The sequence below is a fragment of the Pectinophora gossypiella genome, chromosome Z (genome assembly GCF_024362695.1).
Source record: "Pectinophora gossypiella chromosome Z, ilPecGoss1.1, whole genome shotgun sequence".
NCBI classification, from domain to species: domain Eukaryota; kingdom Metazoa; phylum Arthropoda; class Insecta; order Lepidoptera; family Gelechiidae; genus Pectinophora; species Pectinophora gossypiella.
Window position 1 is genome coordinate 21,599,037 of NC_065433.1, and position 24,190 is coordinate 21,623,226.

The 24,190-nt window shown below is 36.7% G+C and overlaps 4 protein-coding genes across 6 annotated transcripts in view; 2 read left to right on the forward strand and 2 right to left on the reverse strand.

The window, feature by feature from the left end:
• Positions 1-1,903: 1,903 nt before the first annotated feature.
• Positions 1,904-13,618, reverse strand: LOC126379980 (SH3 domain-containing protein 19). Of its 2 annotated transcripts, none has more exons than XM_050029025.1 (4): positions 13,379-13,618; positions 10,235-11,133; positions 9,152-9,394; positions 1,904-3,893 (listed from the first exon to the last, which is right to left on the reverse strand). In XM_050029025.1, the coding sequence occupies exons 1-4, from the start codon at positions 13,395-13,397 to the stop codon at positions 3,576-3,578; spliced, it is 1,479 nt and encodes a 492-aa protein (XP_049884982.1). In that variant the 5' UTR covers positions 13,398-13,618; the 3' UTR covers positions 1,904-3,575. The 2 variants fall into 2 exon arrangements, with proteins under 2 accessions (XP_049884982.1, XP_049884983.1); XM_050029026.1 differs by lacking the exon at positions 13,379-13,618 and adding an exon at positions 12,899-13,141.
• Positions 13,619-18,121: 4,503 nt separating this feature from the next.
• LOC126379981 (F-box/WD repeat-containing protein 4) lies at positions 18,122-20,578 on the forward strand. The gene is made up of 8 exons (XM_050029028.1): positions 18,122-18,439; positions 18,538-18,613; positions 18,713-18,948; positions 19,033-19,268; positions 19,344-19,467; positions 19,547-19,688; positions 19,974-20,111; positions 20,349-20,578. Exons 1-8 carry the CDS (start codon positions 18,240-18,242, stop codon positions 20,514-20,516), a joined length of 1,320 nt encoding a protein of 439 aa, XP_049884985.1. The 5' UTR covers positions 18,122-18,239; the 3' UTR covers positions 20,517-20,578.
• Positions 20,579-20,738: 160 nt separating this feature from the next.
• On the forward strand, positions 20,739-23,149 carry LOC126379983 (uncharacterized). Its single transcript, XM_050029030.1, has 4 exons — positions 20,739-21,202; positions 21,471-21,619; positions 22,283-22,394; positions 22,921-23,149. The coding sequence occupies exons 1-4, from the start codon at positions 20,916-20,918 to the stop codon at positions 23,069-23,071; spliced, it is 699 nt and encodes a 232-aa protein (XP_049884987.1). The 5' UTR covers positions 20,739-20,915; the 3' UTR covers positions 23,072-23,149.
• LOC126379976 (uncharacterized) overlaps positions 22,496-24,190 on the reverse strand; it is a 38,049-nt gene continuing 36,354 nt past the window's right edge. For both annotated transcript variants that reach the window (XM_050029021.1, XM_050029020.1), the window contains exon 11: positions 22,496-24,146. In XM_050029021.1, the coding sequence (XP_049884978.1) occupies positions 24,029-24,146 (118 nt within the window). In that variant the 3' untranslated portion in view covers positions 22,496-24,028. The remainder of the gene's footprint in view (positions 24,147-24,190) is intronic.

Here is a 24,190-nt window from a genome sequence, read left to right on the forward strand (position 1 = left end):
ACCTACGAGTAAAATAGCTAATCATTTTCCTATATAAATGATTATCTTATTTTTTTTTCGGACAATCAGGTGATCAGCTTGTAATGTCCTATAACCAAACTAGGGATCACAAAGTGATTTAAGTGATGTTTCCCCACCGGGATTTAAACCCGGGACCTCCGAATCGTGAGCCCAACGCTCAAACCACTGGACCACGGAGGCTACTAATGTTTTCAAAAGAGTAAAAAAAACGGATGGTAATGGATTTTCACATTTTTTTACTACATAACATTACTGTCATTCAAAATAAGCGGAAGATAAGTATATTATGAATATCCATTACCGTCCCCTTTCTAAATTTAAATGTTGTGTCAACATTTCAAAAGAAACGGCTTCATGGCGAAATGTTACTAGTGGTAAGAAAACGGGGGCGTGGCTGAACAAAATCAACAACATCTCCCTAGCATTATCCCGTTTCTCACAGGGTCCGCTATATTGAAATTCACCAGACAGTTACAGTTAGTTTCTTTTTTTTTCACGTGCTCAGCCGTGAAGAAAAACATCGTGAGGAAACCCAAATTCCCGAGAAATCCATTTTTGGAGGTATGTGACCTAACCTGTATTGAGCTGGTTTTCCCTTCGCGGGTTGGAAGGTCAGACAGGCACCCGCTTCTGTAAAAAACTGACCTAATAAAACTTCAGGTCAGGTAGGTGGACCCTGTGAGAAACGGGATAATGCTAGGGAGATGATGATAATTTTTTCTAATATTTTGCCACGAAGCCGTTTCTTTTTAAATGTAGACACAAAATTTAAATTTAGAAAGGGGATAGTAATGGATATTCATAATATACTTATGACAGTAATGTTATGTTGTAAAAAATATGAAATACCATTACCGTCCGTTTTTTTATTCTTTTGAAAACATTAGTACCCTCCGTGGTCCAGTGGTTGAGCGTTTTGCTCACGATCCGGAGGTCCCGGGTAAAATCCCGGTGGGGACACATCACTAAAATTACTTTGTGATCCCTAGTTTGGTTATAGGACATCGGCTGATCACCTGATTTTCCGAAAGAAAGATGATAAAGGTACGCGAAGCCGTTGGTCCGTTACTACTAAACGATGTAAGTTAGAAATCGTTACATGAGCCATGTCAAGGGCCCTTGGCGGCTCGATAGTAACCCTGACGCCAGGTGTGATGGGGTTAGTAATCCACCTCACAACCCACACGATAGAAGAAGATTAGTAGACTTAATTTTCCTTGTAAGTGTAGTTTAAAACACTATGTATAAGTCGGCCGTAATCAGTCACTTTCCCCCTGGTGAACAATGTACTATATTCCATAGAACAACACGGGCCTCCGGCGGACCGGGGACTGTATAGCAAACCAATAACAATATTTCATCTATGATGATGGTGTTAGTTATTTTAATGAACTATTTTGGAGGATACGGTAGGACAATGTTCGGGACTGTGTTATTAGACAATTAGTTAATATCAAATATATGGTACGTATTCTACATTAGAAAATCCCGCCCTCTTTTCCCTTTTCAACTTGTTGTCGAAAAATTGAGATTTTTAGTGTGATAATCCTATTTTGAACGGAGATGTACACGATACATGATTATTTTAGAAATTTAAGCATCTTAATAAATCTATTATCGGAATGTTGTCTTGCCACCTAAGATTTTGAATATTTAGTTACAAAGCAACGGTTGAAAAGCGAACAGGGTATGTTGACATTAAGTTTTAATATTAAGGATTTGTAAATATTTTAAGTACCTATAGATTATTTTTGTTCAAATAATTAATCTCACTTTATGTGGCGAAATAGGTGTTTTATTTAAGTGTCTGTGACATATTGGAACCTCTATGAAGTAAGTCAGTTAACTCGCTTGCTGGATCAATCGTAAAAAAACTCATTGCTAGCGTTAGATTTTATTATTACGTAAGTAGATAAATAATTCATCATATACATATATTTCACCGGAGTTGAAAATGCTTAAGGCACTCAGAATAATGGTCCCTCCAAATAATTAATAAACTTAAAATATAAATGACACAAAAAGTAACTAAAATTATACTGTTAAAATATACAAAATACTACTCGCGTTTATCAATAATACCGCGGAGATAACGAAACGATTTACTTAATTTACTGCGAAGACTGTCGTCTTAAGAATAAGCTCGTAACATTGATAATAATAGATCCCGGAAGTACTCACTAGATACTGGACTTAAAAGGGTAATAGGCTATCGAAAAAACAGAATCGCTTTAATAACGACGCTTCCAAAGCGTCTATTTTATCCATCCCTGTGACCTATCCCCCCTATCATCCTCTACCTATCGACAAAACCCGTTGAGCTATCATATACTCATCATGATCAAATATTTGTAAACATTAAATAATAATTGTGTAGATTTTATAAAAGATATACCCAGAAATATAGGCTATTGGAAGATATTGCGTTTTGTAGACCACTGTTGAGCACTGACGATGAAAAGGAACCTTGTATTGGATGTTTTACACATAATCACAATACGGTAGAGTACTGTTATATCGGTACGTCACACTTTGTGTCCTCGCCCGTTGATAACAGAATCAGCGTGATGTTTAACGTGTCTCGATAATTCCTATGTATATACACGTCGCTGCGATAATGACCGGGAAGCTACTGTCTTTACAACTCCATTACCATTAAGTTTTCTAGCGCAAAACAGGTTAATTCCTAATACTACGCGTCATTCTAATGTGTTGTTTATGGTGTGTACGATATTATCAGTTTCACTTATGATTATTTACAAAACGAATATGAAAATCCAAATATCAACAGTTTTACACCACATATGGTAAACCACACTTTGTAAATCAAAGTATATGGATACTACATTTTGGTCGATAATATTAACAATACAAAATAATAATTACAGTGTCGCAACTACACTTCAGATCATATTTAGGACTATACACACAACCTTTACAAGCTAACATATATTAATACTCTATGTTGAAGGCGTATTTATACAAGCACAAATATTTACATTCAGTCGACCTGTCATTATTTTTAAAAAATTCATGAGGTGCCATTCCAATAATCGATTAAATTAATTATTGGATAGTTTACGTTATTATGGCAACAATGGTGCGAAAACGCTAATGATTAAATTGTACATGTAAAAATGGCTTCACAAAGGTTTGACGTATTGCATCACTAGTCTTACTATACCCATTACTTAAATCCAATTATAGTTTAGGATATTAAAATACATTCAAAAATTATTTACTGCACGAGAATACAATTTATTACTACTCAAACAAGTTGGATATAAAGGTGCAAACACGTCATAGTGGCATCGTGATATGGTATATATCAGTCTTCGTGCAATTTATATATTTTATCACATCAATTTGAAACTCGCAATTTCATAAATACCACAATAAAATCACAATACGATGAGAATGTGGGAGGGAGTTCCATTTGATAGCTACTCTGCCCACATCGGCATCGGTGATAAACTTTTGACGTCACTTCGTGTTGGCGAAGACGTTTGAATTGAATAACCAGTTTAAATGGATGAGATCGGGTGTGTTGGTAATTAGCTCATTTGTACGTAGTTGACGGGGAATTGTCCTTTGAGGCCGTTGCATTCTCCGAAGTACCATTCGTCGTTGAGTTTATACATGACGTTGATGGTGTCGCCGGTGAGGAATCGGAGGTCGCCGGGCTGCACGGGCTCGAAATCGTAGAGTGCGGTGGCGGAGGCGAGGCGCCGCGGCGGCGGGGCCGGGTCCTGCGGCAGCGGCACCTTCACCTCCACGTAGTTGGCGGGGAACAGTCCGCACACGCCGCTCCGCATGCCACCGTACAACCACTCGTCGTCCACTCGCCGTATCAACTTGATCTTGGAACCCGCCTGCAAAAATAATACTATTATAAATACCTACATTTACCACGTTCATTTATTATTGCGTATGGCAGACAAGTATCCTGCTTGGATCAAATATCCAGCTTAAGCTCCCTTAACCAAGTCTCTGCTGCATCCGTCACCACGTTCATAATTTAACAAGATTCATAGGAATTATATTCGCAACGCTCGCTCTTAACAGCAGTAAAAACAAGTGGAATTAAGTCACTATGATTACTTCGATCTTCGATAAAGTACTACGTCTGTTGAAAGTACCCTGCAACCGTCTCAGGCTTTCCGAATCGGTCCAGCGATCTAGGGTAAGTATAACAATAACGGAGTTACTTTCGTATTTATAAATATTTTATGAGTGTGGATGTGTCCCTTTTCATGTAGTTTGTATGGTGGTTAATAATATAAAAACTTCGCATAAAAGCAATAACGCTGCTTCTCTCTTGTCATTAGGTCATAGCGACGTGACAGTAGCAACTGTTGTAATAACAATATAAATACAAAGATGGCAATATTGAACTCTAGCAGTACAATAGCCTGTAATGGGAGCAAGACGCTCGGACGAAATCCATTCATCAAGGACTTCACCTCTGACAACGGGTTATAGAGCATGATGAGTCGTATTATTATCATCATGCAACACGCAATGCTTCGCGAATGCAATTATAAAACAGGTCATTGAATACTCGCTTAATGACTTTTCTCAGAATAGAAAATATCACCTAGGTAGGTAAGAACAGCCTCTGTCGTCTTGTGGTTAGAGCGTTTGGCTCACGGTCCGGGTTCGATACCCGATGAGAACATTCGAAATCACTGTGAGATTGTCCTTTGTTTGGTAAGGACATTGCACCATTGCAGGTCTGAATCATGATTGTCCGAAAAAGTTAGATGATTCCGTGCTTCGGAGGGTACGTTAAGCGGTTGGTCCCGACTATTAATTAGCCTTAAAATCACTGCCACCAACCCGCAGTGGAGCAGCGTGGTGAAGTATACTCCTTCCAGTTTCCTTTGCCCAGCAGTGGGACATATATAGGCTTTTCATAATATGTTTATATAGGTAGGTTTCTATATACAATCGCATTTTTAGAAATGAAAATACAGTAGAAGCCTGTTGCATTTGCTAATTTATGTATAAAGTGGATGTTGGTAAAGAGGGGTTGGTAAACTAATAAAAATAAAAGGTTTGAGCACCAGCGCACAACCTGTATTAAAAAAAAAACAATGTTCATTATTCGACATAGCTGGCCGCGTACATGTGGAAGTCTGAATGTGATATGATAACAAGTTCCTGTCAGCGCGCTATCAATCGACTCAATGAAACCCATTTATCATTTGATGCGGCCAGGCGGTACATTGCGGATATACCTACGTCTACGCGATGACAAATCAAACAATTCCAGTAATCAGCGCGTAAACGCCCCAAACAAGAAGCCCGGAGCGTCATACGGCCATCTGGGTTTACACTTTCTTGACGTAAGCATATTTGCGTCAAATCAATAAACAATGTTTTACAATCGCCAAGCAAGCTCACAGTGGCCCCTTATAAAGCGTTTCAACACACTATTTACTTAGTTATTGGATTATTAATTACTGTAAATTCTAAATAATTTAATTAAATGAATACCTACAGTGGAGTTACCTGGCGTTTGTATTTTATTTATGTATGAATGTGCAGTTTTCACTATCACAGTTTGGCTCGACCATTATAGACGGCGATACGGCTCACCTATCACGTTGGTCTAACAAAAAGCTCGATGAGGTGTGGGTACTTGGTTCTTACGTCGAATTGGGATATCCCAATTATACAGGGTGTTAGTGACATCGTAACGAATACTCAGAGGGATGATTCAGACCATGATTCTGAGTTAATATCAAGTGGAATTTTCCGTCGCAAAATTCATGATTTTTTTTTAGTTTTTTTAAATTATTTTCAATTCTATACTTTTGCGATGGAAAATTCCACTTGATATTAACTCAGAATAATGAGCTGAACCATCCCACTCAGCATTCGTTACGATGTCACTTACACCCCATACAAGTACACACAGGTAGCCATACAAGTAGGTATGGGTGTTAGTGACACCGTAACGAATACTGAGGGGGATGATTCAGACCATAATTCTGAGTTGATATTAAGTGGAATTTTATGTCGGAAAATTCATGAAAATTTTTGTGATTTTTTAAATTATTTTCCGTTCCATACTTTTGCGACGGAAAATTCCACTTGATATTAACTCAGAATCATGGCCTGAATCATCCCTCAAAGTTTTCGTTACGATGTCACTAACACTCTGTATAGTCGTGAGCTTATGCTATGTATTAACACTGTATTTACGAAATAACACTTGAGCCATCGTGGGTCGTTCAAACAACAAGAAATATGGCCTAGAGAAATCAAAACGTAATTAAGGTAGTTGCGCTTACGTTACCGTGACGCTACCGCAGTATTTGGTACGTTACATGGCTGCAAACATGACTGCGTACAATAACTTATAACCACGCTGCAATATTTATTTAACCTTCCACTGGCTGGGTTAACATCATCATTTGAAACGTAGAATCGTTTCAATGAATGACTTTCCAGACCACCTTCCTCAAAACCAATATAGATGGCGTTATACAAATTTAACGTGATAATTAGCATTTTATCATTGCTTGAGTACGTATAATTATTCAAAAACATAATGTAGGCAGAGACTACGATATTTGGATCAGATATGATATAGAAAAATGTTGCTATCTATATTGCTTCTCTTTATTTTGATCAGAATAATAATGGGCGGAAGATGTGTTGTGCCTGGATGTAATAAAAAGGATCATCATTTGTACCCCTAATGTCGTACGGCATCTTGCTGTGGGGTCATGCTGCAGATGTGAACAGCATTTTTGTTCTGCAAAAGCGAGCCATTCGGGCGATTTACAAATTGGGACCCAAGATGTCACTTAGAAATAAATTTAAAGAAATTAATATTTTAACTTTGGCATCACAATATATCTTTGAAAACTTAATATATGTAAAAAAACATATAGGATTATTTGCAAAAAATAGCGATCGGCACATTGTTAATACCCGGAATAAGAATAAACTTGCTTTACAAGTCAGTCGATTACATAAGATTACTAAATCTTTTAAGGGGCAATGTATACGTTTTTACAATAAGATTCCCATTGACATTCAGAATTTGCCTTTCAACTGCTTTAAGACAGTAGTTAAACAAAAACTTTACAAAAAAGGTTATTATAAAGTTAGTGATTATTTAGAAGATATGAATGCATGGGATTAACTGTCTGAGAACTGATATTAGGCAGCTAAATTACTCAATTGTATATCAATATTTTTATGTTTATTATTTTTTTAAAGAACGTCTAGGGCCCTGTGCCGAGGTTTTTCTTGCAGCTTCTTTTCCCCGGCTATACAGGTTGTGAGAAGCTGCAGTAGTTTTAGGCGGATGAGACGTTCGTTATGTAAAAATTGACGATTCAAAGTGTAACTATGTTACCTACTGAATAAAGATATTTTTGAATTTGAATTGACCCAAACACAAAGATAAAACATGCATATCTCTGTTAGCTATGAAATTAGAAGGTTAAACGAAGGCTACTGTACACCGCCATCTATATATTTTTCGTAGAACGTAGCCAGGCAAATCCTTCATTACAAATAACAGTTCCGATGAATGCTTATTTATAAATTGTCATATCATAATAGTCTCTTTTGAATGTGAGGAGACGACGTCGCCGCTTTGACCCGCGCGAGGCGAACAATAACGACAGTAAGCAATCACCTTGAACTTGCATTGCAGAGGCGCATAGTCGACATGGGCACGGAGAAAACTTATATCTACGTAATAGGTCTTTAAATAGCAACGCACTTGGCTTCACGCCACACGATATAAACAAAACAAACAGATGACTTTGAAGTTGGGATAACCCGTATGGGATAGGTATCCCAAAATTGTTTTTAATGTTCGGATAATCTGTATATGGGATATCCCCATTTTCAACAAAATCCACAAGGAATCTAAAAAAATCATAGATTTAAAAGAACAGTTAACTAAGTTTGATTTTAGTATTAGGGTAACCCGTGTGGCCCATTTACTAGTTTCTAGAAAATGGATGACACCTACATCTACATGAAAACACACCACAATCCATATATGTAGATATTTTATGTAAAAAGCTACGTACACGGAAAACTATAAGGAAAATAGTAACTTGTTCTTATATTCATAATTAAGTGTAATATTTTAATTTAGCCTTGAATTCTATGGCCTTATTAGTTTATTACATTACGGGATTTATCGGGCTTGACGCGCCGGGTGTAGGTAGACTTTATGTTATAGCGAGATCGTAGCCCCGCCCACTTGCTAATCTGTTACACGGTCCGACCCGAGCTCAAGGGTTGCGTAATTTATACGAATACGGCGTTTAGGGTGTTTTCACCCAACACCCGATTCGAATCCGTGAATTACGGATCCGAAGAATGACGGTTCCTGGAACTATTTGTATGGGCACGACAACCGATATCAATCCCCGGGTCGAACCAGATCTAGTGCAAAAACGCCCTTAATCTTAGTAAGTAATTAAAGTCTATTAAATGTACAATATGTGTATTGAAGTAGCGGAGCGAAACCGGCAGTTTTATCAATATGTCCCTTATCCTGGCACTGCCGCCATAACGAATTGGGATACTAACTACACAGAAAAAAATGCATATAAAAATACCGTGTCGTTTGTCGCCATATATCATAATTTGTCGGTCTGCCGTTAAAATGTTACAAGCTATTTTTGGTGGCAGTGCCACGGTAATATGTACTATTATTTTCTACAGAATTTTTCGCCAAATATCAGAATATGGTGACAAATAAATTAGAAGATATTCGACTTTTATTTTTATATGCAGTAGTCGAGAAGCCAAATCAGTCAGGAGATATTTTTTTCAGTGTAGTGACACGACATACATACGCAAAGGTGCAAGGCAGGGAACGTGCCTTTCTTATCACAGTTTATAAGACATTTGATAAATACAGACTCATCGTCTAAGTCTGCTACAACACAACTACCTATTGACATAAGACCAATTTACTAGTAATCACAACAATACGGCTGATTTAGTGACTAATCTCACCACACTTTGATAATCGTTTTCGATCGATAAAGCTACGCCCTTATTTTTCTAAGCGCACAATAGTGCTTAGGACAAGTTCTCGAAAGTCATACACAAAATACACAAGCATTGCAATACAAATACTCACCGAAAAGCATAAATCGTCGGGATGATCGGTAAAATAGTCGAAAAGGGCAATAGCGTGCGGCTCGTCGTCTAAATCCGGGACCTGAGCGAGTGGTTCGGACAAGTCTGCAGTGGCGTCGCCACACCACTCCGGCGGCAGGTCATCGTCGGCCGCAGGCGGCGGCGGCGGCGGCACCGACGGCATCGGCGGCGACCACTCCCGCTCCGGCGAACCCTCGTCTTCCCAACTCAAAGGCTTAGATTCCTAAAACAATCAAGGCAAACACCCTTCCTGAATCATAACATACTTTTAATCCGATTAACATAGATACGCATTAACTATTATCTTATCTTCAGAGATATCTTCGGCAATTACAAGTAGAATAAACAAAGAATATATTCAACAAAGAAGAGTTAGGGAGGTTGTATTGTGTAGAGTAGGACTGTAAGACGTAATATGTGTAATTACAACAATGCTGGACAAGCATTGAACAATGGGTAATACAAGATATCTAAAGTGAGAATAAATTAATATATTCATCATTCTTATGAAGTGATCAATTATCGTGCAACAGTAACGCGCCAAACTAATAGCTGTTGAGCATCGCAGCATAAATAATGAAGAGGCTGCACATGCAAGGCGGTTACATCATGGAATTGAAACATTAATATTCTGTAATATAACAGTGTGTTTTCTATTGAAAAGCCCGCTATAAACTCTAAATTATGTACCTAACGTCAATGACTGCTATTTGTGATCTATTAGTTTCATTGTCACAACTAGACACAAATTGACACAATAAAAAGTAGATAAGTCTGATCAGAGTATTGTATGAAATATTTAATTTCAGTTTATAGAGTCCTTGGCTGTACTTGGGTTCATATTATATTATTTCATCCTCAATTTACGTACGTTTCAGTCTACGTACATTTGAAATTAAGTCAATAATCATTATGCCACACATATTAAATGGCAACAAAGAGTTCACAGGAAGTTAGTTTAATTCGTACACATTAAACTAGTAACAATTAGGAAGACTAAATTATTCTGCTAAATAATTTAGTAACACAGCATTACAAGCAATGATCAGAAAACACTACTTACGAAGTCTCCAAAGCCATTGCAGACCTTCTGAATGGGTGTGGTGGTGTTTATGGTCATGGAAGAGATAGGAAATCCTCCGCCAAATGTATTCTTGAGCAAAGCAGAATTGTCCGGGGGTTTAGGCCGAGCAGGTTTAGCACGTATTATAGTAGGCCCCTTTAGTAAAGACACTGCATTTTGATTATTTATAAGGCCAGGTGTATCAAAGAAATCTTTATTGAGTACAGGTTTTTTCATTACAGGAGGCTTTATTGTAGGTGAGAAAGGATCTACTGCAGCAAAATCATCTAATGTGTCCTCCTTAGGCAAGGTTTTTCTAGAATTTAAGAAGAGATCAAAATCGTCTTCAAACCCGCTCTCGGCTTGCGAAGCATTGCCGCCATTGTGGAGATTGTGATGGTTAGTGGAAGTTGTGGCATCAGAACCAAAGCTGTCCACACTGAGACCATCACTACTAGACCTTGTAGTGAAGGTGGGTGAGCTTGGGGGAGACGATAAATCTATCAATGCTCCTGTTTGAATATTCTTTGGTTCACACTTAGGAAACATCTTATGGGCATCTAAGTCATTGCTATACTCAGTGAGACTCTGAGAAATTATATTAACATTGCCATTTTGAGTTTGACTATTTACTGCAGCTTTGTTCTTTCGAGACAATAGAGAGGACAGGACAGTAGGCTTCCTGATAAAATGGGATGGTTTCAGCGGCACATCTGGCTGTTTGGGGTTAACTTTGGGTGGTGGAGGGCGTGGTGGGGGCTTTTTCTTCTGCATGTACTGGGGGTTGGGCTCAAATACATCAGCACCAAAGGGATCGTCATTCCAGTTGGTGACAGGCGAGTATCTATTCACCCCCACCCCAGGAACACTAGGAGCCGGTCTTGATGGACCCTTCATGCCTGCAAACAATACAACAATACATTTATTTAGTAATAGACTACAACTTATTTCTGTAAAGAATTTCTTAGCAGTCCTGATTTTCTGAGGGGAGGCTTACATGTGTAGAATATAAAAATTAAGATATACAATAGGTATTTGGGTGAATATCAAAATTTCAAGTTTGGTGGCGATCATATTATTTTTTCGTGAAAAATTGGGTTCCGACATGAAAAAGATCCAAAAGGATCCTCGGTTCCAATTTTTCACGAAAAAATTATATGACAGTTCTCCACCAAACTTGGCACACCCATTCACCCATTATATATACATATTCACCCATTTGTGGGGTTAAAAATAAAATGCATGTAGATGTTCTTCAATCTGTCAAGCTTGTTTCACAATACCCTAATTGGGGAATAGAACAGATTAAGCAAAAGTGACACTACTTTTTAAATTTCATTACTAATTATGTTCTTGAACATAAAATTAATTCAACCAAATGAGAACTTAAGTATTAATTAATTAATTACTATACATTTTGAATGATTTTGTTTCTAATAACTAAAAAACGGAAATTGATTGGGTGATTACCAGTGATTAGGAACTACCTACAATTCCATTTAGAGTCAATAAAATTGAATGTTGATGTTAATGTGGCTATGACCACAGGATTTTTTCGACATTGCGAGATTACGTTAATTCTACATTATATCTATCATCCCAAATGTTGTACTAAAATAAGGTAAACTGTTTGACATATCAGAAGTACAATCCTACTAATATTATAAATGTGAAAGTATATTTCTTTGTGACTGAAATACGCATAAAAGGCCTACGCCGCATAAAACGAATTTGGATGAAATTGTCCACATGGCAGACGGTTGTTAGCACTAACACCCGGTATAGACCCAGACTAGAACATATGTATATGTATACATAAGATTACACCTAAATCCTATAGAGAAACTAGAAAGTACAATACTTTTTACCCTAAAATTCCCATGGGAAATTATGTAATAAATCTCAAGTAATTACCTTCTATGTAGGTAATTCGTTTGTATACATTGTAGGTAGGTACACAATACACAAATTCTGAAACTGAATCTGCTTAATATATCGCAATAAGTATATTTTAACAACACTATTCTATAAAATTTTAACTAACAAGAAGACTGTATAGGCACAGGATAGACAGACAAAGTAAAATAAGCAGCTAATAAACTTACATCAATTCCAACCACAACCATTGCTTGCAAGGAGTGGGTGTATATATTATAACTGTCAGAATGTTGTTGCAATAATTAGTCTATAAACATCGCACTGCTGGGCACAGGCCGCAATCAACAGATAAATATACAAAATAAAAATTTGGTGATAAAACATCACAAATTGATAATATGTAAATTGAAGTCTGTAAATACTAAATTAATTCACCAAAGGCAAATGTCGTTTAATAAATACTCCGATATTGTATTGCGAGAAATAGAATTTGGAGGCATATCCATATTAAAATGACTGTCACAACTCTCACAAAATGGCACTACCTACCCCAGTCATTGTTGATTACAGAAGCAACTTGTTTATGTAATACAATACAATGTTAACTAGTTTATTGAACAGACAATCGATTAACATTAATATGTGACAAGGATGGTGTTTTTAAGGAAAACAATGACTCACTAGATCTCATGAAGTATGAGCCATTATTAAAAAAAATATTTTTTCAATTATTCATGTCACTGTCAATGTATTATTTAGTGTGAAAAACTACAATGGTAAACTTACTTTTGCAATCTCCAGATTAGTTCTTTCAGCTAACAAAATAACATGTGAGAAGAATAACACTCTACCACTCATAACAATACTAACAAGTGCGATCGTAAGGTTGGATTCGCGCGTCAATGCGAACAATCTAATTGAACACAGAGAGGACAAAGATCGCGGCCACACTGTTCGACTGATTGGAATCGTCTGCCCGCGTCACGCAATTAAGTCGCAAATAATACGATAACAACGTTTTATTTTTATTCTGATATGACAAATATCGCGATACACCCACAACAGGCGCAATGTATACGGCGCCTAAACACAACGCAGTATCGCGCAGTAGGTGCCAGGTACGGGATAGCACGGCCTTGATAGAGTTCGCTGTACTTCGCACAATCTCCTGATTGAACAATCAGGAGAAGTCATCAGAACACAATTCGATTCCATGGAAAATAGAGCCATTAATGCAATGAATCAAAATACAATTATTACACTTACCCTGCTTGAACAACTCCATCCCACCACAGTTAATTACTGAGATGGCTACACCAATAAGACACAGTAATTTACGCAATTAGTAAGATCGTTACTTTAAATTCACATATTATATGGATTTTTTTAGTGTGTAAGATAGTGGGTTAAAAGTAATATAAATATTTATTCATTCGACTACGTAGTTTTTACGAAGAAAGAACTTATTATTCATTTGATTTGACTGACATGACAACGAAGGAAACGATTTTTTTTCCTTTTGCCTATTTAAGGGACAGGCTAAGATTTTAAGACTATGCTGCCTAGTCTTCAGTACTTGAGTACAATGTTGACAACAAGTTGACAATAAAGGAATCACGAAAACTTTTTTTTAAGTTTCTGGCCTGGTTCTGGTTACAAAGTTCATGTTCAATCAGTTCATGTTTTGTTTTGACTCATATTGACTGCTCACGCTTTGTACTTAGAAAAACACATAAACATACATACATAAACAGCCTATGTACGTCCCACTTCTGGGCACAGGCCTCCCCTCAATCAATCGGAGGGGGTATGGAGCATACTCCACCACGCTGCTCCAATGCGGGTTGGTGGAGATGTTTTTACGGCTATTAGCCGGGACCAACGGCTTAACGTGCCCTCCGAAGCACGGAATCATCTTACTTTTTCGGACAGTCAGGTGATTCAAGCCTGAGAAGTCCTTACCAAACAAAGGACAGTCTCACAAAGTGATTTCGACAATGTCCCCATCGGGAATCGAACCCGGACCTCCAGACTCCGGACTTAGAAAAAAGCATGGAATAATAAATACTACAACCCTAAGCTACAACTTAAGACTACGACCATGTGCGGAGCGGAGGGGTTGTTCACTACCGACCAAATCAAGACCAAATAAAATATTTGACATTTATGCTTTGACAGACTGATGACTAGGCATTATGGTTATGTGATTTTAGCCTAGCCCATATGTGTCCGAAGAAAAAAAATCATTTGACAGTTGTTTTTTTAAGTGTTTCATGGCTCTAACCTAGTAGCCTTTTAAGCTGCTGAAGCCGTAGAAGAAAAAAATAAGTTTACATGGTTGCCAATCTATCGACAAGTCCCCAAAGTGCGGGAATCTCAAGTTGTTCAGAATACACTAGCCAATATGCGGGGAATGTGGAACAATAACAATTTGTTCGATAATATTTGTGGTTTCTGTGGTCAAATGATTATAGCGTTAATCTTACGAAAACATTCGGGTTCGATTACCAATGTGGGGCCTTTGTTAAATTGCCTCGCAATGTCTCGATCTGTTCTAAAATTTAAATAATCAAATTCATAATAATACGTATCATATCGATTTTATTTCTACTCGAGTAATCGATTTGTAGGTAATTTATGTCATACATCACTGGCCAGAAAAAAGTTTATACTTATGGCGGGCTGACAGGCTTTTTGGCGGGAAACGGGAACGGGACAGTTGCTTTCTTCATTGAATAATCTAAATAATTAATACGAAGTGGTGTTTTGTGGTTAATGATCGCATTAAGTTAGTCGGAAGACATTCGCGAGTGTTATTATATCGGAGTATTCAATAAACAAAGTGTATCTGCCTATTTTCGCTTCGTGCCAGGAAGCCGCTTCATAACTCAAAAGTTTATGCGGACTTTTGAGTTAATTCGTCTGGGGTTCGGAGTAGAAGTCTACTCCGAGGGTGGGGGCTTAGGTTTCATCATCATTATCTTTCATCATTTCATCAATCATCAAGAAAAAAAATACGTAAGACATGGCTGTATGGGCAAACCAAAACAAAAAAAAAATGGCGGGCTGACATTACGAAAAAGCTAAATAATATTCAAAGAACAAATGAAGTTAAGAGCAGAGAACAGTAAACAGTCAATATTAGGAAACAGATCAGGAAAAATAACAGTGTATTTTCAGATATAACAATAAAAACACAACAGTTTTATCAGACTTCCTGTCAATGTGCAGGAAGAATTATCAGTTAAGTCTTATAATAAATAGTTATATATTTTTTAATTATCAGTTATGCTATAGCAGACAGAAAACAGATAAGTAGTAAAATAAACAGTAAAACATGCAGTATCAGATGAACATATAAATTCATTTAGGTGGTCAGGGATATGCTGTATGGGGCTGTTGGTCCCAGTTAGGTACTAGTCGTAAAATACTTGCACCGACCTGCAGTACAGTGGAGCCACGTTGTGGAGTATGCTCTCACCCTCCGGTTGATTCTGGAACGGGGCTCTGCGTCCAGTCCAGCAGTGGGACGTATGTAGGCTGTTTATGTATTTATTATAGCGAAAAAAACAACCATTTATTTGAATAGTCAAAATTCACTATTCCGCTAATTGGGAATCAGCAGATTTTTCCCCAAATTCGGGATTTGACAAATTATCATTGGCAACCCAGTTCATTTGACTTTTTTGATTTAGTTTTTTTGGGAAACTGTAATGCACGACCATGATAAAGCCCAACCGAGTAATGTACATCCAAATATTCCGTGACCATATGTACACGGATTATCATCGCGTACATTCCGTGGCTGCGAATTAACACCTTGGACAAAAGCGACACAAGGTGATAAAGCCCATCCAAATATTCCGTGTACACTTCCTCCTATTGGTCGATCGCGCTCGTCGCCTATTGGTTAATTGATCAATCTATTATTTGTGGTTGTGCTACGTTTACACGCAGTAGGAATGTACTCTATTAAGATATAGCGAGAGAAACGGTGTCAAACAGGCTTGTTGGTAACCTCGTTTGTTTTTTATTCTATTTTTATACGTTTAAATAAATGTACGAACAAACGAAGAGCCGTTAACTTTTATCACAGTATGTTAGTATAGTATATCCTAATAAACAGTTTATAAAAAAAAGTCTGGAGGTTTGAAAGTTGTTTTATCAAAATGTTTGTCAGGACTTAAAGTTTGTGGACAGGAGCCATGCTTACCAGCTGTTCACGTTTACAATAATACATAAACTCAGTCCCGTGCACAATCCTTTGTGGGGTAATTAAATTAGAACCATTTGTTATAAGACAATTTTTGATACAAATCTTAAGTCAGATATGGTTGCCCAATCCGTAAGCCAGGAAAATACCCGAGAAGACAGGCAATTGAAGATATTCTACATTTTTGTATAAATTGACCGGTAGATTAACAAGGATTGGTTATGTAGATAATGGATTGGTTAACAAACCATTCCCTCATACTAGACTCTTTTTGTCAGAAAGAACCCAAAATCATAATTGCCCAGTCCATATGACCCAAAGTCAGGAATAACACAATTTCGCTGTCTATTTTTACAATATGCCAGTGCAGCGAAGACAAGCAACTGAAAATATTCTATATTATTTTTACAAGACTAATAAGGATTTTGTAAGGATTGGTTATGTGATTATAATATAACCTCAACATTTGCATGATGATGAATCCTGTGTGATATTCCTTCTTGATCGTCAGAACTGAAAAGAGATTGTTAATTTGAATAACATTATCTGTATCACATATTTGAAATGTCGTTATCAAGTTAAGTAACTGGCTTTTTAAATAGCCAACATGGTTCAGTAGTTTCTTCTATTTACTAAAAAGGGTTAGTACATATATGAGCTAATTTTGAAGATGTCACTTATCTTGTAACATTATATTATAATAATACTCATTACATACCTAAATGCTCTCAACTCATTTCGTATTCAACAAAATAATCTCAAAGTAATAGTAGTGGATATATAAATAAATTCCTCTTTATGTTACAAGTTTAGATTGTCTCACCATCTCTTAACCGTTTACTTTGTGAGGAATTTATCAGTTTTGGGCTTTTTATTCAATAAAATTAAGTTAATTATTGTATTTTATTATAGATGCGACAGAATTTGGGTTGAAGTTATTGTTATTTGTTTTGGTTTTCCCCAAAGGGTAAGGCAAAGGGAACTATGCCCATACAGCCATGTCTTACGTATTTTTTTTCTTGATGATTAATGTAATGATGAAAGTGATGATGATGAAACCTAAGCCCCCACCCTCGGAGTAGACTCCTACTCCGAACCCCAAACGAATTAACTCAAAAGTCCGCATAAACTAATTAAAGAAACAAAAAAAAAGTCCGAATTAAAGAAACGAATTAAATAAACGAATTAATAAGTAATGAAGCGGCTTGTTGGAACGAAGCGAAAATAGGTAGGTACACTTCGTTTATTAAATATTCAGATATAATAAAACTATCGCCAATGTTTTCCGACTAACTTAATGCGACCATTAAACACCATTTCGTATTAATTATTTAGATTATTCAATGAAGAAAGCAGCCGTACCGTTTCCGTTCCCGCCAAAAAGCCATGTAATGTGGTCGGTTTCAACAAATAAAGCTGAGGGCACTATTGGGCCTATATTTTGTCCTTGTCTAACATTATGATAATAAAACATTGCCTAATGTAGCTACACGGTTAACTAATTAAAACGACGCATAGCAATGGAGTTTTGTGTCTATGATACTGACCCCTGATTGGCTGACAGAATAGGTGGCCGCCATCTTGGCTTCCAATTATTTGGATGTACATTACACGGATGGGCAATCCGTGTACGGACTGATAATTCGCAGCCAATATTTCCCGACCATGGATTGTACACGCACGTATTCCGTGTACATTGTTATGTACACGGATTATCAGGTCGTACATTACGTGGATGTACATTAACCGGACTCGTTTTTTTTTTGCACTTGTGTTGACTTATGACTTGTGATGTCTCTGTCATTTTTGTTTGTTTGTTGTCTGCCTGTTGGTTAGACGTACCTAATTATTCTGGATGAATTCTAATTTGATTCAAATAATTAACAGGAAAATATAGTAACAGTATCGCCTACGATGTCGAACCTTTCAATATTGCAGCTTCCACTAGATATTTTAGTTAATATTATGACAAATTTGAGTTTCGCAGATTTAAGAAATGTAATGCTTACATGTAAAGCCCTTAGAGATTTAATTTTGGCAAATAATTCAATTTGGCGGTTAATCAGTCGAGATTGTCGAGAAAGGCTCATTTTACACAACAGTTCAGACAACAGGTAGGCTATCAAAGGCTGCTTTTTCATAATAGTGTGTAAATAATAAATAGGCGAACGACGAATGAAGTGACTTAATTTTCTTCTTGATTTTATTACAGTCAAACCCTCACGCTGTCCTGGTACAATAGGTGCCGGATTTCACACAATTGGTGCAGAGGAATCTATCGCAGCAAGGTATTTATCGGAACAAAGTATAGCAAAGGAAACAGTTTCATCCTTATATTATGAATTGTACAGCACCTTTGTAGAACACGCTCCAATTAATAATTTCAGGTTGTCATCTATCACCAAATAAATTATATGCCATGGTTGAAGTTTCATGAATCACAGGTTCTTTTCCTTTCTGTGGGATCTAATCTACAGTGCTACCCTAATGATAAGAAAGGTTTACCAAACTGCAAGACTACTCTGTGGAAGCTACAAGTGCCTACTGTGAAGAGATTTGATGTACGCACTGATGACATATCCAGATTTGTTGTTAAGAATAATATTATTGTTTGTGGAAATAGGTTAGTAACGATAATACCACTTGGCAGATAAAACTTAAAATTGTGTTCTTTATAAAACACTTACAAGAATCTTTAAATTTCTAGAGATGGCTGTGTTGCAGTGTATAGAATGGAGAACCCGAGGCGAAAACCATATTTACTTCACCATTTGATAGACTGCCATGAAAACGGACAAGTGGAAGTGTCAGCTGTAGAAATAGTAAACAGCACTCACAAACCCTGCATAGTCACAGCTTGTGACTCCATTGCAACACTAAGATTCTGGAGTATTACTCCAGATATAAATGGAACTAATGGAGTCACAAATTCAAGATCTGTTTGTAGGTAGATCATAAATAAAAAATGGATACATAAAAATACATAATAATAAATATAACTTTCTGATTGTGCATCAGGTACCAATGAGATCAATCTGGGTGACAACATAGGAGTAAGATGTGTGGCTTTAAACAGCACAGAAAGCAAGTTATCAATAGGTCCAAATGGAAATAGCAAGCCACTTTTGTTAGATATTAATACGTAGGTGAAATCTATTTATCTTACACATTAAACCAACCTACTTAAATATTCTATAAAATATTTGTAATGATAATTGCAGGAGCAAGTTAGTGTTGACATTTGAATCAACAAAGAACATTAAACAAGCTGTGAGAGATGTCAGGTGGCACAATGAGAACATCATCACATTTGTCACACACTCGGGTATGCTGCAGATGCTAGACACTCGAACAGGAAATCTGGTAAGATTAAAAATTAATTTACTTATAATCTTAATACTTTGGTTGGTGGCTAATGAGCCACCCAGGTTGGTTTCGAATGGGAAACCCTGACACCAGGGTTGATGAGGTCAATCAGTGATGTCACAACCTATATGTTAGAAGAATGCTAAAATAATGTATTCAAGATAAAAGTATGATACCATAAATCGTCATAATATGTTGCTTCTTGTACCACCTGCTTTAAAGTGGGCTGCTTAAAAAGTAAAAATTTTAAGAGTATGCCTTTTGGTTTTCTTTTGATTGCAGGTCTATGAAGCAATTGACCCTTTTCAATCAACACTATACTGCGTGAAATCAGATGGTGTTAATTCAATATTAGTTGGTTCTTCTGAATATTCTAGATGCGTGCTATTTGATGCAAGGAACCCAGCTCATCATGTTCAGGTATACAAGCTTTTGTTTGTTGACACAGCTAAAAACTTTCTTCTACATTTTGAATGTGGCTAATAAAAATCTCTGCTTACTCCGGTGGGAAATAGGCGTGAGTTTATGTATTTATGTAAAAGCCTGTGCATTTCAAGCATAGACCATTTTGATTTCAAGTGACATCATTTCGAGAGTATGTTAGTAACAACGAGTTTTTTGCCGACTGTATACTGTACCTCATAATTGAAATTTCAGATGTATTTTACACAAAAGAAATCTTCGCCAATATATAGTTTGGACTTTGATTCGACGAAACTAATTGCCGCCGCGGATCGCAGCATAGCAGTCTTAAACTTCAACATAAACCCATACACTGTTGAAACGCGGGACTACTCACATGCGTTTGAATTTGTAAATAGATAAAAATATTACAATACAAATGTTAACAAATATAAAGAACTTTGTGGATCAAAGTTAGAATTTTATTACCTGCCTTATTTATTAAAAATACTTTTGAATTTGCTTGAGCTAGAGACTCGTTTTTATTTGATTTCTTTAATTCTTGTGCAGGCTTAAAAAGCTACTAGGCCAGAGACGTTAAGCCCTTTAAAAAAACACGTGCATAGCATCCCTACTTGGTCTGTGTATGTGACATTAGGCATGCCACCTGTTTTCTGTCAAAAAGACTTCAAAAATTGTTTCTTTTTTGTCTTCTCAAGTTTTTGACTTAGGAATAGGAAATAAATTACAATGGAGTGAGTGAACCTCAAAAAGCTGGACCATTACAACTTCAAATCCACCTGTGCATCCACTAAGCTCAATATGTTCAGAAATAGAATATGGAATGTAATAAGAACCGCTTGCCGGATGCACAGGCGAACTGTTGCAGTACATATTCGCAGATACTCCCCCGTTGGTCTAGGTCTACTAACCACAGCCCTCTGTGAAGAAGACGAGAAGAGAAAGAGGTCATACAATACCTGGGACGATATATCTCTAGACCGATTGGAGCACGAGTTTCTCATTCGGCAAGCGACCACAATCAACGTAAATGCGGCGACTCAGCTCCTCACCGTAACTTTAGTTGCCATACAAGATACTAGTGAAAGGTAAACTTAAAATAATGTGTAACAGTTATTGGAAATTATTGTTATTATGAGTGCAAGTTCATTTCTGGCAACTTCTGGTTCTACATAGCCAAAGTCAGTGTTAGTGTCTGACAAATTCAGTATAGTGGTACCCTCGGAAGGCACTTGGTAGATTATGGGATTTGTAAAAATAATTATGTATTATTTACATTATTATTATTTTTGGCATTTTATTGATTTTTTTCCAATCCAATCTCAAGATTTTATGTTTTATCTGTCTTTTTGTTAGGTTAAGAGAAGCTCTGAGTAAAGAGATATGCTTAGTGAAGCAAGCTTTGGAGTGGGGGGATGAAGGCACACCTCCCCATCACTGGGATCAACTAGTTGCTGTGAGAGGAGCTCTCTGTGACCTCAACCACAATCTTAGAACCTTAATTAGTAAGTAATAATTTTGGGATCAACTAGTTGCTGTGAGAGGAGCACTCTGTGAACTCAACCACAATCTTAGAACCTTAATTAGTAGTAATAATTTGTTTTAAAGTCAAATTCCATACTCCAACAAAACCTTTGATCTCAGTCCTTAGTAATCTACATTAATATAATAGAGGTAAAGTTTGTTTGTAGAGAGTAATCCATGGAACTTATTGACTGATTTAAAATATTATTTCACCGGTAGAAAGCTACAGCGGAGTCTCAAGTTATCCATAATCAAATTGGAGCATGTCCCCATGAGTAGGTCTCAATTATATGAATGTGACCCCTAGAGTGATAACTTCTACCTTACCTGAAATTTTTCATACAATAGTGTAGTACCTACTTATGTTATTGGAGATTCTTCAAGGAGGGAGTGAGTGTTCAAGGCTAGAGTGATTAGACATTTGCTAGGTAAACGTGATCCACTTTAGACCACAGTGTCACATACCATCAGGTTAGATTATGGTCAAATTGTCAAATGCAAGCCTATATTTTTTTTAATAAAAAGGTTATTGCAAATTGATATTATTATTTTCTGGCCCATACATTTGAAGACTGTCATAAGACTAGAAATAAAGCAACGAATGTGCTTTCACCTCTTTTTTTAATGAAGAAGATATTTCCCAGGTTATATGGATTATGCAGAAAAATTAGCAACAGCAGCTGCAGAAATATCATACTTAGCAGGCAACATAGCAGCTTCTGACGCCATCTGTGAGAGGATTGACCATGCATGCAGGTAACTCTACAATTACAGTTACAACTTGTAATTGAAACATTTATTAAGGTCAAGATAACATTAATATACTTACCTATTTATCAAATTAATAAAAAAAAACATAAATAGTAATAGCTTTTATTTTTATTAATTTTTTAAATAATATCAGAATGAAAATTAACAAAAATATTTTTACAGAATTAAGCTCATTCTTAATAACTCCTAATAAAAAAAATCATTTTAGAAGTAATATGTACTTATATCTAAAGTAAACACAGCTGATACCAACACAAATGCGTTGTTAGTATTTGTGTCCAGTTGTGTGGCTAATTTAATTAAAGATGAATGACATGCTAATTTCATAAAACAAATGTAGTGGTTTCAGCTGCAGTTACACAACCTGTATGACATTCATTTATTATCTAAATATTTAACGCTCGTGCGCTTTACATTGCTACTTGAATCTTGAATAATCACACTGAAACATGAACTTTTATACCTAATAGTAAAAGTAGAATTTAATTTATTCTTCCTTATTGTTCCTTAGGACATGCAATGTTCAGAAGCAACTCACGCATGATCTTCAGCAAGAAAGCTTGGAGTTGCAACAAAAGGCTATAATCAGCTCGCCTCATCTTGAAGAAAAATTAAAAGATAATCCAGTCACTGACAAAAACAAAAATACGAAAAAGAAATGATATAAAGAGATAATAAAAAAATAATATTAAGTAGCAGCCTATGCGTGGCAATAATAAATTTTAATAGGCAATAAGGAAGTTTTGTTTCATTATATTCCCAGAAAAGTATTGGAGTATTGGTGAGTGGTCTTATCGTTACATTTTTACTTAAGGTGCTCCTATGTCACAATCTTTGTTCATGTTTTTGCAGAATTTGACACATGCATGCATTAAGTTGTTCATGGCCGTCGCCCTGCACTTGTATCGTCACTGCTACCATTCTTGCCTAGCTGTTTTTGTGCGGAATTTAAAAGGACCGTAACTTAGTACCACTTCGGACAGAATGTAGATATTACTTGCGAGTAAAATGGACAGTGCGAGGCAGCGGCTGAATGTAGGCAAGCAGGGCTACACGCCGTGAATATAACCATTGGTGAAGTGGTCAATATACTCTACAAATGTATCTAAAGAATGTGCCGCATAGGAGCATCTTATGCTGAATCTGAATAAACATTTAGGGACCTATATATTTAACAGATTTACAACATTCAAGAACATTTAAACGTCTTTCGCGCTAGCCAGTATCATTTCATCAGTACTCATACATCATATATCATTTCATATTAATCAGCTGAATTTATGTTAATTGTTGTCTTGTGATAGTAATGATAGTGGCCAACAGGAATAGACTAAACACATCAAAGTATCCTATGTAATATATTGTTGTGATGCTTATAATACGTAATTTTTGTTCTGGTGTATAATCATTTTTATGTATTCTACTCGTTTTTCCAAATCTGAAATCCGGTTGGTCGACGTCGTTAGTTTTGAACTAATATGGTGCTGTCGACCTTGCCTCGTGGTGGGCACTATTATTATGAGTGTAATGGCCAAGGTAACGTGAGTCCAGTCCTGTGTGATAGATGCAATCCGTTGTTGAAGCTGGTGGTCGTCTGTGATGCGGTGGGACGTGTAGATCTAGGCGTCCTTGTTGAGGTGCGTCTCGATGTCCACGCGGCAAATGGGGCAGTGTTTGTTGGACGCCAACCACGTGTCCACACACTCCATGTGGAACAGATGCATGCACGGCAGTCGCCTGTGTACCACATATGTCCATAATGGTTACATGTACTATTGTAA